Genomic DNA, 17,171 nt, shown 5'->3' with positions numbered 1-17,171 from the left:
CCTATTTTGTGAGAGGCACTGTTCTCATCAGCTGTGACACATTAGTGAATGAAATTGTCAAAGATCTCTGCCACTTTAGGTCAGATTCCACTGCAGGGAGTGGGAATAGGATAGGGAAACAGACAATATATGGCAGATTTAGAAAGTAATTCTTGGGGAAGGTTAAAAAGTGATGCACACTATGGGAAGAGGAGACCAGGGCAAGATGAATGCGGAATAGGGGAAGAGGTTGCAGCACAGAGTGGTTTGGATCTGGGATGTGTTAGTCCACAGATATGGCGTGAGGCACACCAGAGTAGGGCTGTCAAGGGGTGGGGAAATGAAGCTGCATAGATTTCTATTTTCAGCAACGAAGATTTATCTAATATTAAAAATAAATATCTTTCTTCCCTTCTCCCACCTGCTTCAGTGCAATTCCTGGCTTTGTCTGCCAGTGCTGGAGATGAAATAAATCATAAAGGAAATGACACAGCTGGACTGATCAGATCTTGAGATCTGCCTATTTTAAGCTCTATGGGTAGCATATTTCCCATTAATTGTTCTAATTCGGAGTGGACAGAGGAAGGAAGCTTAAGTGAAATATGCAGTTCAATTCAACAAGCTTTTATTGGTACCTCTTATTTGCCTAGAAAGGTTTTATTCAAGTTAAGTGATACAAAGATGCAGAAGTTCTTCTGGAGCTTTCACCTGTGTTGCAGAAGGAACCACAGCAATATGAGTATCTGAAAAAAAAAATGAGGCAATGCTAAGCAAATGTTGTGTATACATACATTTATGTATGGAAAGGAATTATCACTGTAATCTGGAGTTGGGCTAAGGCTTTCTGGAAAAATGAGACCAAGATAGACCGTTGTCAGGTTGAGTGTGTTGGTGATGCAAGTGAAAGGGGCGGGGGGCATCCCATGAAGACACAGAAGCAGAAAGGTCAGTGCTCCTGGGATGGTAAGGGAGAGGTCTGACCGGGGGACTTTATGATTAGGAGTAATTAGCCACTAGCCTAACATAAGGATCTCCACACTACAAAGTCTTGGAGGGGGGAGGCCACCCCTATTACACAGACTGCTGTAGTCTACCTAGAGACACAGACTGGACCAGAGGAGCCCAGTTACACGGGTGATTCTATTACCTTTCACCTTAGAAAGGAAAATGGAGACTCAAGATGATCACATCAATTACACGGATATATCCTACTAGTCTACAAGTATGGCCTCACTTCTTTCTGTCACTATGGTCATAGGCTTTGGACTGGAGTCAGGAGAAAGTTTAAATACAGGTACTGATTTAGAGAGAGAGGAAGGAGAAAGGAAAAGGGGACAGTTGTTAGAAAGAAGACACCCATGGCCATCCCCCACCCCGCACCCCCCTCAGGGCAGGGTGCTGAGCAGGTGCTTTGGGAACGCTTTCCCAGGCAACCCTCCGTGCTCAGCAGGCTCAGCAAGCGCAGGATACCACGGACGACTCCTCCTGCAGGCAGCCCCAGGAAACGGGTCACTCTTCGCCAGCCCTGAGCTCTGTCCACGTGGAGGGGAAAGGGTAGGGTGGGTCTTGAGGGCCTCTGCTTCCTCGGGTCAGGCCTTCCTCGATTCCACCCCCTCCCCCAAACCCACCCCCAAGTCGTGGACAGACCCTTCCGAGCAACAGCCGAGGAGCTTGCCCCCCGCCGAGAAGCCTGCCCCCCGCCGAGGAGGCAGCCCCCAGCCGAGGAGCCTGCCCCCCGCCGAGGAGCCTGCCCCCCTCGCAGCCGCCGCGAAGACCCGGAGAGGTGGAATTTCACTTCGAAACTCCGTGCGGCGCGAGGGCCAGCGCCGGGCATGCTCAGTAGGCGCGGCGCGTCTGGAGGCTGGTGGCGCGGCGCTGGCCCCGCGCGGAGGGCTCCGGGACTGGCGCGGGAGTCCACCCCGCCTTCGCCACCGCGGCTGCGGGCTTGCAGAAGGCCGAGCAGTAACCGCCTCCGAGCGCCTCGCCCCTGCCCTGCTCCGCCCCCCTCCCAGCCACCGCCTCCTCCTCCTCCTCCTCCTCCTCCTCCTCCTCCTCCTCCTCCTCTCCCTCTCTCCATCTCTTCGGGAGGCGAAGCCGGTGCTGGCTTCTGCCGGCGCCCAGCGCCACAGACCGCTCTGTCAACCCAGCCAGGACCCGAGAATGAAACCCGGAGACCAGAAGACCCTCGGTGGTGGCTCTTTCTAGGCACACTTTGCCTGAAGTGGGGTCGCGGCGGAGTTCCTCCTCCACCGCTCCGCGCGAACACTATGCGGACCGCGGTCGGCTTCCCCGCGCTGTGCCTGCTTCTGAATCTTCACGCTGCAGGTAAGGGCTTGCGGGGCGCAGAGCCGGAGCTGTGGATGAGCTGGGAAACTGCACATGCTTGAGGACTCTAGGAAAAGCTTGCCTCGCCGAGGAAGCCGTAGAAAGCAGGACAGTACTGACGGGCAAGGGGTGAGGGAGTTTGTGCACCTGTTGGAAGACTGAGGCTGAAAACTTAAGCTAAAACCGGCTCTTGATTTGTCCTTACCTCGTACGAATCATAGTGAACATTGTCAATAGGAGCACAGGTTTGGTTCCCCCTCCTTTCCCCTGCATCTAGACTCCCTGATCCTGTTTCTAGGCTATGCACTTGACTGCCAGTTTTTCAGGAGACAGACAAGACATCCTGCTGGATGTAACCTTTTCTACTGCAGCGGCTACATCCGTAAGGTCCCTGGGTTTAGCGAGAGCTCACAGAGATGCATTGGCTACAACCTGAAGGACCACATCTCCGCCCAAAAGATCGAAATACATGGTTCACGTTAATGATGCCGCTCCAGGTTCCTTTGGCCCCTGCTCTTGTCACTCGAATTTTCTAAGCCAATAAGAGGGAGGAAAGGTTTAAAATAGGACCCTCACTCCGCTTTCAGCATCGTGGTCAGCGTCCGAGGGCACCCAACAAAAACCCAGTCACAGTTTTAAGGCTGGCAACCCCCCGGGGTAGGCACTGTCCCTGGGACAGATTTGGTGAGGACTAGCCAAGAGTGACAGTGAGATTGCGCCCAAATATAAATATATTTGGTATCAGAACCGATATTAGATTTCGAATGGGAGTAAACCTTAGGGAGTACCTGGGGAATTTTATATGCAATGTCACTACAGATCCTGCTTTTTTGGATACACGCAGCCTCTGTGTAATGCAAGGACTTGCTAGACGGAATCCTTTATCATTTTTACACACACGTACCAAAATAGAATATGGCAGAGATTTTAGGCACCCTACTGCGACAGCAGTTGTCCGTGCAGTAAGAAGCCCTGTAGCAAGCAAAGATTAGATATTTTATCCCTTTACTTGTCACCCAGTCACACATTCATTCATTCCTGAAGCTCACATTTATTGAGCATGTATTATGCCCCAGGGATAATGAATAAAAATAATGGCTGCAAAATTACAATTCTTGTGGTCTCTTTTCAAAAGGAGTGGGTGAGTTCCTTTTCTATGTGTGCAGTAATGAGAGTGAAATATGGTACTTTCTTATTTCTAGCCCATGCTATTTTAGTGGATTGAACGAGTCATGCACAGAAATATTAAGTCTATAATTAAGTACACGTGTTAATTCTTATAACTATGATGTTTTATGGTGAAATTTTCAATAGTTTTTTGGTACCTTTTGAAAAGTAGCAAATAGCTATGACTTGGTCATTAAATTATTTACAAGCAGCTGTAATGCATCATTTTATTACCATATGCACTTCTTTAAATTTTGAAATTTGGAATGAAAAAATACACATTAGGTTGAATTTTATTTACATTATTATGCTTAATGGTAGCACTAAACATCCATTGCAAAAAAAAAAAAAATTAAAGCCTCGATTCTTACAAGTTTAGGAATGATTTAGCTGATCTGTCAAAAATGTCAGTGTAATTTTTTTAAACTAATGTATAAGACATTCTAAAGATTCCATTTAATATATCTTGAATAATTATAGCTTAAAAGTTATAATTAAACTGAAAACTAAGCAGGTGGAAATCATTTCTAAATTTACTGTAGGTGAACATTTGGGATGAGGAAAATAGAGAACTTTTGTTCATCAAAGGAGAAACCTAGAAGTCTATAGCCCTAGGTTATACCTGGAGCTCTGCCAAAGTGTGTATTACCAAAGACAAACCAATCCATCTCGACTTTGACTTCTTAATTTGAAAAAAAAAAAAATGTTCATCCAATTTGAAATTAATAAGGCAGTGCAGTGATGGGCTATCATTTTCAGATTTCAATCGCAAGATGCTATATGGAAATTAATCATATTCATATTTAAAATCGTGCTTTTGATAGGTGTTTTTTCACAGCAGATTGCAAGTTTAATATTGTGGTTTTCTTGCCAGTTTCATTTTGAATGCATTTTAATTTTAAACAGCAATTTGTGGGTCACAAGCTGTCATCAGATTAAAATTCATCACAGCTATTTAATAACATTGTTAGGACTTTTCACTGGAACTGAAACAAACACATACTTTTTTATCTAAGCTCCTATAGATTTGGGTAATGAGAAAGTGAGTGTGTGGGAGAACGAAGATCAAGAAGTCATTGATTTTTGCTACTTGTTGAATATCTGAGTTTGCTTCTTTTACAGAAGACTCCTCTCAGGATAGAAGTGGGCTTCATAAAGAAGCGGAATGAATTCTATTTTTCTGGTCCTCTTTACTGAAAAGCTAATAGGTCCATTTTGGTTATGCTCAGGGTGCCAGCAACTACTTTGTGCGGGTGGAAGTGATGACATGCTGGAACCCTTTAGGGATGGGAGAAATTGGTTGACGGGATGTGAGTGCTCTTCTCAGTTATACTAGGACCGTTGTCTTACAGATGATCATTCTGCTAATGATGAGATAGCAGATTGTTTTCAACTTGAGTGCCATCTCCAATTATTTGGTCGTGATTGCCCAAGATACTGGGCAAAATAAGCAAGCAAATAAATAAGCAAAATAATAATAAGCAAGCAAGCAAATAAACAAATAGTGATCAGCCTTGATCAGTGGTCTCGATAGGGAAAAGTACTGTGGTCTGTTTGTAATGTCTATGAGAACAAAAAGAGGAAGGGGGTACAATACTGTGTAATTAACATCTCAGGGTAAATTGATCCTAATAAATTACTGAGCATAGAGCTTGTTCAATAACCTGGACTCATCTCTTCCCAGGGCAGCTCATTTTCATAGATCTCCCTAACAAGGAAAGTTGTAGTTACTGTCCATCCACATGCTTACTATTCTGGTAAGAAAAAAGAAAACCAAGTGCCAGTAAATGTACACAGTATTTACTTTAAATAGTAAAGAGCCAGTTAACAGATTAGACAGGATGAAAGCCCATGTTTTCAGACCTGTGACTGTATACTATATGAAATCATATACTGGTTCCAATAGGAAAGGCCACCATTGAGTTAGTGGTGTCAAAGCCTTTTTACCTAGCTGTTCCCATTTTTTTTTTTTAAGATTTATTTATTTTGAGAGGAAAGGGGGGAACGGGGAGGGGCAGAGGGAGAAAGAGTGAGAGAGAGAGAATCTCCAGCAAACTCCCCCGCAGAGCACAGAGCCCCGTGCAGGACTCAGTCCCATCCCCGGAGATCATGACTTGAAACAGAATCATGAATCAGGTACCTAACCTATTGAGCTACCCATGCTCCCCTAGCTATCCTCATTCTTTAGTCCTTCTGTGAACCAATGTAATACATAAACTTCAATTGCAAAGACTGCTTCAGGAATATCCAAGAAGGTGTGCCCCAATAATATTGATGGTACCCCAAGAGCCACCAAAAGTTTCTTTCCTTCAGTGTTTTTTTTTTCTCTTTCTTTAACCGAAGAATGATATTCTGTTTCAGGAGATGATATATTTATTGGGTAGTATTTTAGTTGCAAAGGAGTGAAGGTCTTGGAATATCTTGAAAATTCTCATGTAAAAGCCTTATTTTTTTCTAGTGGATGTTTTGCTAAAACACACAGAATGTGATTTCAGTGCATTACTCTCTGCCTAATCTTTGGAGAAGGTTCTTTCCAATTTTCACATTTTTCTTCCTATTGAGCATTCTGGATGGCACAAAGACTGCCTTTGCTGTATCTTCTGAAGACGCACCTTCTCTCTCAGAGAAATGCAGAGCCAAGTTTTCTAGTCTTTGAGAAAGATGGATTTCTATGGTGAGGCCAAGAGGATCAGGGAAGTCATTTGCAGAAACATCACCCTCAAAAGGAAGGGTAGACTGATGGATAGGAAAATAATATGTTGTTCTTGAAGATTCCAAGATGTCTTCTCTCAGTGAATTCCACAGAATCCGTTTTCTTGTTCAAAATCACTCAACACAATCCTTACACTAGCCCAGGTTCCATCGTATTCTCTTCCCCCATTATCTTTCTGATATCATCTCTCATCACTTTATTCTTTTTTGTCTCTCTCCAGCCATATTGGTCTCCTTGCGTTTTAAGAAAATTCCAGGGACTTGCTGCCCTCATCTGTTTTGCTTTCTCCTTTGCCTGAAACACTCTTTCCCCCAGTATCTCCATGGCTTAATCCATTAATTTTAGGCTCTTACTCAAATGTAACTTTCTCAGGGAGACCCTCACCGACTATCCTATTTAATATTTCATTTTCTTCCCCCCCCCCCAAAACTACAATATCTCTTCCTGCTTTACTTTTTTCCCAGAGGTTTTTCACCAACTTCCATTTCATGTATTTAACTTTCTTGCTCTGTTTATTGTGGTTTCCCCTTTTCCCGTTGAAATGTAAGCTCCTGGAAGGGCACAGATGTTTGTCTGTTTTGTTGTTTACTGCTGTGTCTGTTGCAGATCTTGCCCAGCCTAGCACCTGGGACAGTGCCTGGCATAAAAGCTACTAAAGATTTAAAAAGATACATTGAATAAATAGAAACAACACAGTGACGTTTCTGGTCTCCCACTTTTACATTTAATTTCTTCTTGGCACCCATGCAAGACACACTTAGTCAACTTAGCTACTGCTAGAATGGACTTCAACAGAGCTCATTTATCTAAAACTCAGGTTTCTCCCTAGGAGCTCACATGCCCAGGAAACATACTGTCCCAAACAGACTTTTCTACCGTTGTGAACTTAAGGACAGCATGGAACGGGCTTGCTAGAGACCAGAACTACAGATCAACTCAGTGGCAGAGTCCGAATTGATTGCCAGATGCTGTACAGCTCAGATGCCTGGCTGGTTCATTATATTTTCAGTTCTTAGTGAAATGCCTTATGCGTACATATAGGAATGGCTGTAGTTACATAAAAGGATTCATACAGCTAATTCACAAGAAGGATTTAAAGCCCTTGGACAAACCTATCTTCTTCTTTGGCACATAGGAGGCACACCTATATGTATGCTGAACATCACACACTCCTATCACCTTGGAGATTACATGTTCTATTGGAGACCATACCCTGTGTAGTGCCTTGTAAAAATTCTGGAAGGCATTGTCCACACTTGGCCTTCTCTTTTTTGTTTCTCATCTATTTTTCTACCAACTTGGTCCTCATCTTATCTCCCAGTTTGTGAGATTTTGAACGTAAGTAATATATCTTTTTTTTACCAGTGAATATTTTCTTATGGCATTTATTCAATTTGCTCTCTTTCTGATTTTGAAAGTTCTCCTCACTGATTTCCACTGGATAACTACTGCTTCTTGGCTTCCCTCTTATTTCTCCAGCCATCCCTCAGTTTGTACTGTTAGGTCTTCCACTGAGTAGTGTTTATGGTTCGTGCTTTCTAGAGTTTATGCGCTGCCTTTTTAAAAAGTTTTTATTATTTTTTAAATTTCTTTTCAGTGTTCCAGAATTCATTGTTTATGCACCACATCCAGTGCTCCATGCAATGCCTGCCCTCCATAATACCCACCACCAGGCTCACCCAACCCCTCACCCCCCACCCCTCCAAAACCCTCAGATTGTTATGCGCCACCTTTTATGTCCCTCTCTGTACAATCTCCCTAGGGGTTACCAGATATCCCATGATCATCTTATATTTATCTGTTCTACTCAGCATAACTGTCACAATTGCTCTTATTTCTATATTTCCTATTATTGTGAATAACACTAAGATCCCCCACAATCACGCAAGCCTGAAACTGTTAACTCATCTTGGACCCCTTCTTTGCTGCTTTCATCCCTACGGGCCCCAAGTCTTCTCCACTTTCCGTGTTCACATCCCTGCCTTATTTCTCATATAGTAACTTACGTTATGATCCTCTTATCAAATCCATCCCTCATGAAAATGCCAGAAGTAAAACTCTAAAAACAAAAAAGACCTGCTCATGTTCTTCCCTTATAAAATTCTTTAATATAGTTTTTTCCTTCTTTCTTAAAATAAAACTCAACCTCATTAACAGGGCAGAGTCTTCTACTCTCAGGTCTTTCCTAATTCCATTTCCTGGAACTGGACTTGTTGCCTCTTATGCCATCAATAAATGTTCAATGAATGAATAAATATATTCCGGATGTATTAGGCAAAATAAATTCTAACAAATTAAATTACATTGATGAAGAGATTACAGCTCATCTTCATAACCGTAAAGAGTAGAATTGATTTTGCTACTGCTTCCTCAATCCAATTTACTTGTATTGGTTACAGAGAAATGAAAATGGGGCAGAAAAGCTTTCATTTAAACATAGTCTCTAGGATAAGTTTGTGCACCATGGGCATGACGATAGTTGTAGTGGAGTTGTGTATCAACCTTCGCCTAGTTAGAAATTGCTATATGAGTTTCCAGTATTAGAGGGATGGGAATAAGGTGAATGTCTTTATTTTACATCAAGGAATTACATAGGATACATAGCATGATAGCTGTGGCTAAGGGATAGACCCAGAAATCTGACCTCTGATTGCTGACCAGTCATCATCTCTCTTGGAACAGCAAATATGAGCCACTTACCCATTTATAATCAGGTGGGAGTATGAATCAGTGGGTATAATATATCAAGACCCCCAGTAATCCAATTCTCCTTCCCTCCCCCAAACAAAAAAACAAACCATCACAGAATATTTGGGCATATTCGGATGGTTGTATACATTTTCTTTCTCTCTTTTTATGTGTAGACAAAGTGTTTATAGAACCATAAAGTTTTGGGATACGACACATTTTTTTTTCTGATAGAAAAACACTATACCTAAAGGGAGACATACTTATATCTGAAGAATGGAGACTAGTTTATGAATTATAAAAAGTCATGTTTTATAAGATGATGGGATCACACATCATAACCCACTTATTGCCATTAGTACTAATGATTACATGGATGTTGTGTTTTATGGTAAGTTTATTGTTAAATCTTTTAAATCTGTTTACAAAGTCAAATTAAAAAGGTAGAGAAAGCCATTTTTCCCTTTAAAAGGGGATTTTGAAAGATCCTACTTGGCCCATAAGTGCATTCTTCATTTTTAAGGCACTTACAAATGCTGACACACTCAGAGTTACATTGATATTTCCCAGCATAAAAGATTTTAATAGCTTTGAAAAAAATACTTAATGGTAAATTATCATTTTAAGATCAAATGTCCTAATTCCTTTTTCTCAAATAACATCACCATAAAGTGTCTGTTATAGCGATGATATTTGCCACAGAACGACAATTAGCAAATTTATATTGTAAACATTATTAGCACTTCCAGTTTAAATAATTTTTTACTCATAAGGCCACTCAGACTTTCCTCATAATCAAATCTCATTTGATTTCAAGTTATGACGATGTTGGTGTCCGTTAAAATTGCAGGCACATGGACCAAAACCAAAGCAAAAGTAACTGTTTACATGATGCAGCAATCTAGATCAGTATGTTTAATTGCACTGAAATAAATGCCAAGTTCAGTGAGGACATAAATTATTTATTCCCTAGTTCAGACCTGAAGCAGTGTCCACATCCTGATTTAAATGTGCAGAATGGATTAAGGCAGCTCTAAACTACTCTCCTTGGAAAGGAGCACAAAATGAACATGGAGTGAGAGTGTCTCACGGGGCTATAGAGGCGGGTGCAGAGCAACTGTAGAAACGCCCCAACTGCTGATGGACCCTGGCGGGGAAATCAAACACTATCGTAACTCCCATCACTAGGTTATTGGGAAAGATGCCCAAATCAAAGAGGGCCGAACATAAGATGGAGTGTTAGTTTGAAAGGCCATCAACCCATCAATATGAAGGTGTGGTTTTAAGTTATAAGCAATTTCCTTTCTTGGCCTTGTTGTCAAGACTATGTATTTTTATTCTCCCTGGAAGAAAATGAAATAGCTTAAGGAGAGGAGTTAAGAGAAAATTGAAATAAGGGGGGAGGGAATGCCGTATTTTTAGATAACCTTTAGCAGAACACTGTAGTAGTTAAGAGCACGGATGTTGTGACAGGTCTCCAGTCCACACACGATCACTTTCCAGCTCTGTAAACTTAGGGCAAGTTACTTAATCCTTCTAAGCCTCAACTTTCTCTTCATTTTTATTATTTATTTTTAAAATTTCTTCTTTTTAGAAGGGAGGTTACATCCTATACAACCATAGAGTTATTGTTGTGTGTTAAACAGGACAATGCATGTAAATTGCACTGTCTTAATAAGTGCCACGTAAGAGCTAGGTATTATTTGATTAGGGGTAGGAGAGGTCAGGTGACGAATGGCTAACAGGTATCTGGAAGTACTTTCTACTCCAGGTAAGAATAGCTGTTAATTGCATGGTCCTTCCCTAGAAGGTGTTCATTTTTCAATGAAGTATGACAGAGCAGTGCGTTAGACCAGTGATGTTAATTTCAAAAATGCTGAAGGAAAGGACTAAGACAGAATGGAATGGAAGTGTGGACTTAGGGACCTACCAAGTGCTCTCCAAATCCCTAAATGCAGGCAGAGGAGACCAGGGCGGGGATCTCTTCAAGTGGCCACTGGCGACCTCCTTTCTCACTTTTCTCCTGTCCTGATATCCAGGCATTTACATCTCTGCAATATCATTACTATGACAGTATTTTAATTTTTGTATTTTCTAATGTTCATTTTGCTATGTTTTAACATAATTCTTAATCTATGAAAATTATTCTTGAAATACTTATTTTTTCTTTGTTTTGCCATTGGATCCCAGTTTTCAAGTTATCTGGAGAACTCTACTATAAAAATGATGGAAATGGGGCACAGGGGAGGCTCAGTCGGTTAAGTATGGACTCCTGGTTTCTGCTCAGGTCATGATCTCAGGGTTGCAAGTGGAACACTTCAGGCTCCTTGCTCAGCGGAAGTCTGCTTGCTATTCCCTCTTTCTTTCCCTCTGCCCCTCTCCCACACTCACGAGCACACACACTCTCTCTCTCTAAACAAATAAAATCTTTTTAAAAAATGAAGAAATAGTTTATAATCTCCATAACTATACATAAATAACATTATAGTTGTTTGTATAACAAGTGAAGTAGGGAAGATTTTACAAATGTCCTGTTTCATTACTCATTAAGTGCATGTGGAACTCAATTCCTACGATTTCTGCAAAGGCTAGTATTTCTCAGCTTTCCAGCCACAAGTCATTTGTCTCTGCTTCAGCGTTTCCCCAGAGAGCATATCTTGATGAAGTTCTTCTCTTAATGGCGGTATAGAATTTAAGAGATAGTGGTACTCACTCCTGTGGACCTCCCCTGCAAACATCCTTGAGCTCAGTTCTTCAGGAACTGGGGCGCATCTGACTGCTTCTATCTGAACTGACATAAATCTCACTTCCTCCGGCAGAGTCTGAGTCCAGTGCTCTCGACCCCATCCCTTCCTTATGACTTCTGTCTAGTCACATTGTCTCAAAGGGTACTATCCTAATTGTATTATGTTCCACTCTGTAACATATACTTATCAGATGAAAAATAACTTTATTAAAGCTGGGCAGAGATCAAGAAACATGAAACTCACTCATTGTAATTTTTGCCACCGGCACGTGGCGCCCAGTGGATTTTTCCTGAAATGACAGTCATTTCTAGGGGCGCCTGGGTGGCTCGGTTAAGTGGCTGCCTTGGGCTCAGGTCATGATCCCGGGGTCTTGGGATGGAGCCCTACATCGGGTCACTGCTCAGTGGGGAGCCTGTTTCTTCTTCCTCTCCCTCTGCCTGCCTACTCTGCCTACTTGTGCTCTCTCTGTCAAATAAATAAAAATCTTAAAAGATAAAAAAATTTAAAAATGACAGTCACTTCTGTGACCCCTGAATAGAGCTTGCCATTGCATAGCTCAATGTTGGGTAGATAAGATAAATAAGAAGAAGTAAGTAGTTACAATGGGTTAGAAGTGGGAATAAGAACTACATTTCATATGGAATATTTGAAGAAATGTGAAGGAGTGTTTATATCAATAAATATGCAGAAAAAGTTTATAAGAAGCTTTAATTAAAATCATTCCTTATTCTTGTACAGTTCCAATCCTCTTCTATATAGAAAAGAATAGAGCCAACCCTATGAAAATAGACTGATGACTTTAGTATTTAAAAAATTTTCTTCTTACAGATATGCTAGATACATCACTGGCCAAACATATGAAACATCTAAATAGTCTTAGAGAATGACCCAGCACTTCCTTGTGGGGTTATGTTTTCACATCCTAGAAACCAGTGCACAGACTAGATTTTAGGAAAACCATTCCTGGAAGGAGCTGTTGCTTCCATGACAAGCTCCTCCAAGTCTTCTGGGGGCAGACGGCCTTATTGGTTTACAGTTTTTATAAATTCAATCACTATCTTGCAGAAACTCTCATTTCTCGTTATTTTTATTTTTTGCTCTTTATAATTGCTCATTTGAAGATGGACCTCTTTTTTAGTCCAGTTGGTTGTTTGTTGTCAGGATATAAAACAAAACAAATGTTTGTATCTATAAATACATACATACATACATATATGTATGTCGTTAGAATGTAACTAAGACACACAAACTGAATTTTACAAAACTGGTGGCACAGATACAGCCATAATGGACTCTTTCCATGTAACTTTCTATTAAAAAACCGTAGGGTTGGTCATATGTTACAACTGGGACGTTATCCTAACCGACCTCAGTTATCACATGTCAGGAAGCCCGCAGTATTCTTCAGGAAGATTCAGGGCTGTTACTGTGGGTCTTTATAGCTGGAGATGAGTACTATGGTGGCATCTTGTGTTAACCATTACCATTGGAATTATAGAACAACTGCAAGAATATTTTTAATATTAACCTCCTTACATCCAAGGATGTTGTTTCTGGAAATCCCTGGCCCTTTAAGGATTGTTCCCAAAGGATCTCTTATTGTACTTGGTCTATTCATCTAATTGATTAGACCCAGAGAAAAGTAGTTGTTAGTTATAGTATACATTGGACATTTGGAAAGAATGGTGGTGAGAGCTGAATGACACACCTACTGCCCGGAAACAGAACGTGAAGAAAGTGAGAACCTTTTGAGTCCTTCTGATACATGCGTGTTTATGCTATGTATGCAATTTTGTTCTTTTTGGAAAAAAACCTAAATCATAATAAAACATTATAAACTGGAACTTACATAAAGTCTGGACATTTGTTGTCTTAAAAAGAAAGGTAAAAAAAATCACAAATTTCAGAGGATATAAAGTAATAGATTACAAAGGGTCACTGTCTCTATATTGTGTAATATGTAAGTTGTGCTCTGTAAGGAAGGGTTTTGAAGATGCAACAAGAGCTTTGATGAAAAGATATATGGAGGAAAGCAGAGTCAATCAAGGAGAACTGGATGCTATTAGCAATCTTAGCTGTCCTACATGAAGCAAAATCATCATAATAATATTTCATTAAATCAGAAGAAATTAGAAAAGTGAGTATAACTGTGAAGCTTTACCTGTAACTTTTTAATTTTCCGTGTGGAAAAATAAGTGTACTTGTTTATTTTGGTTATGGAAAAATGTATTTCTTTAGAAAAAAATCAGCATCAGGCAAAATCCAATTGAATTGGGACTTCTCTTTTCTTGAAGCCCAGCACATGGTAATCTTAGCTGTAGATCTACAAGAACCACTTTGATTCTCTGATGAGAAACTGAGGCTCAGCTGTGAGGAGACTTACTCAAGTTCACATAGATGGTGGTGGTGAGGGATGTCTTGCACTAGACTCTAGGTCCCTTACCTCCTAGACCATTGCTTTTTTAAAAAAGTATTTCTTTTCTTTCTGACTACTATTAATAGGCATCTGCTAGATAAGCTTTTGCTAGTACTCCTGTGTATTTTTAACTTTTTCTGAGAGGCATTTACAAATCAAAGGAGAGCCTCATCACTTCTCTTGTAGAAATTCCCAGGGGACTTCCCTGATGTTATCCATTTATATCTACTTTCTAGAGACAAAAGTGTTGGCAATGGTTTAGAAACAATGATTATCCTTTCACAGAATGATCAGAGAACGAAGTTGCCTTTTTTCGATTGTTCACCTTTTCAGGTCTCTAGAGAACATGGCTTCATCCTTTTGTTCCTTTCACAAGTTACTGACTCTGATTTAAGCATTTGCTATACAAGTGGCTTTGCCATTTTGCATTCCAACCTGAGATGGTGCAGGCAAGGCCATTCTACCCTGTGCATTTACGAATTACCAACACTGAATCTGAACTATTGAATCATAACATACTCCAACTTAATGTTGTAATTTCATCCATTCCTCTCTCTTAAAGATTTCTTCAAAGATTACCAAGGTCTGTCCAAAATGAAATTTAAATCATGGAATTTTATGACCATCAAAACTGGCTATTCGCATGTTAAACGTTGGTTCTGTGGTCAAAGTACTCACATTTTAAATGCAGATGACTATCTTTGACAAGCTGTTTACTAAACATTCTGTGAGACACTCTCTCCCTTCTGGACTGAGACAGACTGAGTTCTCTGTGGAGATGAGGAATCCTCCTCCACATATCAACTTTATCTGCCAGGTCTTTATATTAACTGTTTCAGTCTTTCTCCATTTGCCTGAAGCTTACCAACTTTCCTCTCTTGTCCTCCCTCTTACCAGAGGACTTCCCTTCTACAGGAAGAAAAGAGAAACCGTCAGAAGAAAATTTGTTCAACCTCTACCACCAGATCCCTTCACATTCCAGATTTTCCCACCTTACCCTCTCCCTCCTGTTGTAGCTGAAGAAATACCTTCCTCCAACCCCAGGTTCATCCCCGTGCCTGCCGGTACTGTGGATCCCAACTCCTCCAATCATGAGGGAAAGCAGATCTTACCTGCTTTCCCCTATATATTCAGCCACTCCTCAACTGACTCTTCCTTTTAAGGAATAAAAGTGCTCAAATCTCTCCCATGTCGAAAAAACCAAATCCCTCAACCCTACTCTCCTTTCCTGATCACACACTGACCTTGTCATTCTCTTATTACACCTAAAGCTGTTTGAAGAGTTGTCCACGTTGTTGTTCCATTTTATCTCCCACTTTCCAATCCATTTAAATCTAGCTTTCTCCCAAATACACACTGAAATTACCTTCTATAAATTTATCCATCATTTTTTAACTATATAGATTTGCAGTCAGAGAGAAGATGCTTTGATACAGTTTTCAGTTAAGAAGTAGCTTACAAAACATAGTATAATCTGTTGACTTCTTTAAGTGTATGGTTGTATGAATTTTAACACATATATAGATTCATGTAATTACTACCACAATACATAAAAGGTCAGTCATCCCTTGGAAATCCTTCATGCTATGTCCCCCACCCCTGGCCCCTAAATACTGATAGTCATTGATGTGCTTTCCATCGCTATAGTTTGTATCTTTTCAAGAATGTCATATAATGGAATCATACAGCATGTGATGTTTTGTGACTGTCTTCTTTCACTCAGCCTAATGTCCTTGAGATTCAGCCAAGTTGAATGGATACATAGTTCATTACTTTTTATTGATGAGTAATATTCCAAAGTATAGATGTGTCAAAGTTGACCCACTTATGCATTGAAGAACATTTGAGTTGTTTCCATTTGGGGCCAATTATGGCTAAAGCTGGCACAAAATTTGCTTGCAGATTTTTGTGTGAATGTAAGTTTTTATTTTTCTGGGGTAAGTATGTAGAAGTGGGATTGCTGGTAAATGTACGTTTCACTTTATAAGAAAGTGCCAGACTGTTTCTGTAGTGGCTTTGCCATTTTGCATTCCAACCAACAAAGTATGAAAATTCTAGTTCCTACAGAAACTCTCCAGCACTGAGAATTGTTAGTCTTTTTCATTTTAACAATTCTAAGAGGTGGGTAGTGGTATCACATTACAATTTTAATATATATATTTTTTATTGGCTAATAGGATTGAGCAAATTTTCAGGTACCTGTTTGTCATTTATGTATTCTCTTTGACAAAGTGTTCAACCATTTTTAAATTGGCTTGTTTTCTTACTATTAAGTTTTGAGAGTTCTTTATATTTTTTGATTACACATCTTTGCTGGATATGTGGTTTACAATTATTTTCTCCCACTCTGTAGCTTGCCTTTTCATTCTCTTTACAACTGTCTTTTACAGAGCAAAAATTTCAAAATTTTGGTCCAGTCCAGTTTATCGGTTTTTTTTTTTTCATTTATAAATTATGATTTTGGTGTGCTATCTAAGAACTCTGTGCCTAACCCTAGGTAATGAAGATTTTCTCCTATCTTCAGAAAGTTTTAAAGTTGTGTTACAGGATTTTTTTTTTTTTCCATCGGTGCCCATGGTTCTTGGTATGCTGCTTGGAAGAATGAAGAGACAGACCAGACAGAGTGTTGGGCAGAGTAAGGTGTGTTGAGAGATGGTAAAGTCATAGTACAAAACTGCTGAGAAGGGAGGGTGCCGGAGAGGGTTGCCACTGGAGTTCCTAAGTCTGTGGGTTTTTGGGGCTCCTTGGAGGGCTGCTTTAATCTGATTAATTCTCCCTGTGCCTATCATCCAATTTGGTTTTTGCCACCGATCTATCACATGGGAAAGGTAGGAGAGCTCCTTCCAGGATGCTGTAAAATCCTTTTAAAGGTGGTTTCCTCTTAGAGCAGGGACTCATTGTCCCTGCCTGCTTGCCTTCCAACTATCCTTCTTCAGTTGTAGTAATACACTTAATCTGTGATCTCTTTTGAGTTAATTTTTACGGAAGGTGTGGGTTCAGATAAAGGTTCATTTTGTTGCATATGGATGTACAACAGTTCCAGTGTCATTTTGAGAAGACAATCCTTCTCTGTTGTTTTTGCATTTCTCAAAAATCAAGTGGTGTATTTTGTCTCATCTGTTGTTGAATCTCTATT

The 17,171-nt window shown here is 40.4% G+C and overlaps 1 protein-coding gene across 1 annotated transcript in view; it reads left to right on the top strand.

Annotated features, from left to right (window-relative positions):
• The first annotated feature begins 1,796 nt into the window (after window positions 1–1,796).
• Window positions 1,797–17,171, top strand: part of PTPRR (protein tyrosine phosphatase receptor type R) — a 241,843-nt gene continuing 226,468 nt past the window's right edge. Inside the window, exon 1 of the mRNA XM_059186321.1 lies at window positions 1,797–2,304. Coding sequence (XP_059042304.1) covers window positions 1,812–2,304 — 493 coding nt within the window. The 5' untranslated portion in view covers window positions 1,797–1,811. The remainder of the gene's footprint in view (window positions 2,305–17,171) is intronic.

Source organism: Mustela lutreola, chromosome 8, assembly GCF_030435805.1.
Source record: "Mustela lutreola isolate mMusLut2 chromosome 8, mMusLut2.pri, whole genome shotgun sequence".
Taxonomy (NCBI): domain Eukaryota; kingdom Metazoa; phylum Chordata; class Mammalia; order Carnivora; family Mustelidae; genus Mustela; species Mustela lutreola.
The sequence above is the reverse complement of the archived record's forward strand: the minus strand, read 5'-3'. Positions and strand labels throughout refer to the sequence as shown.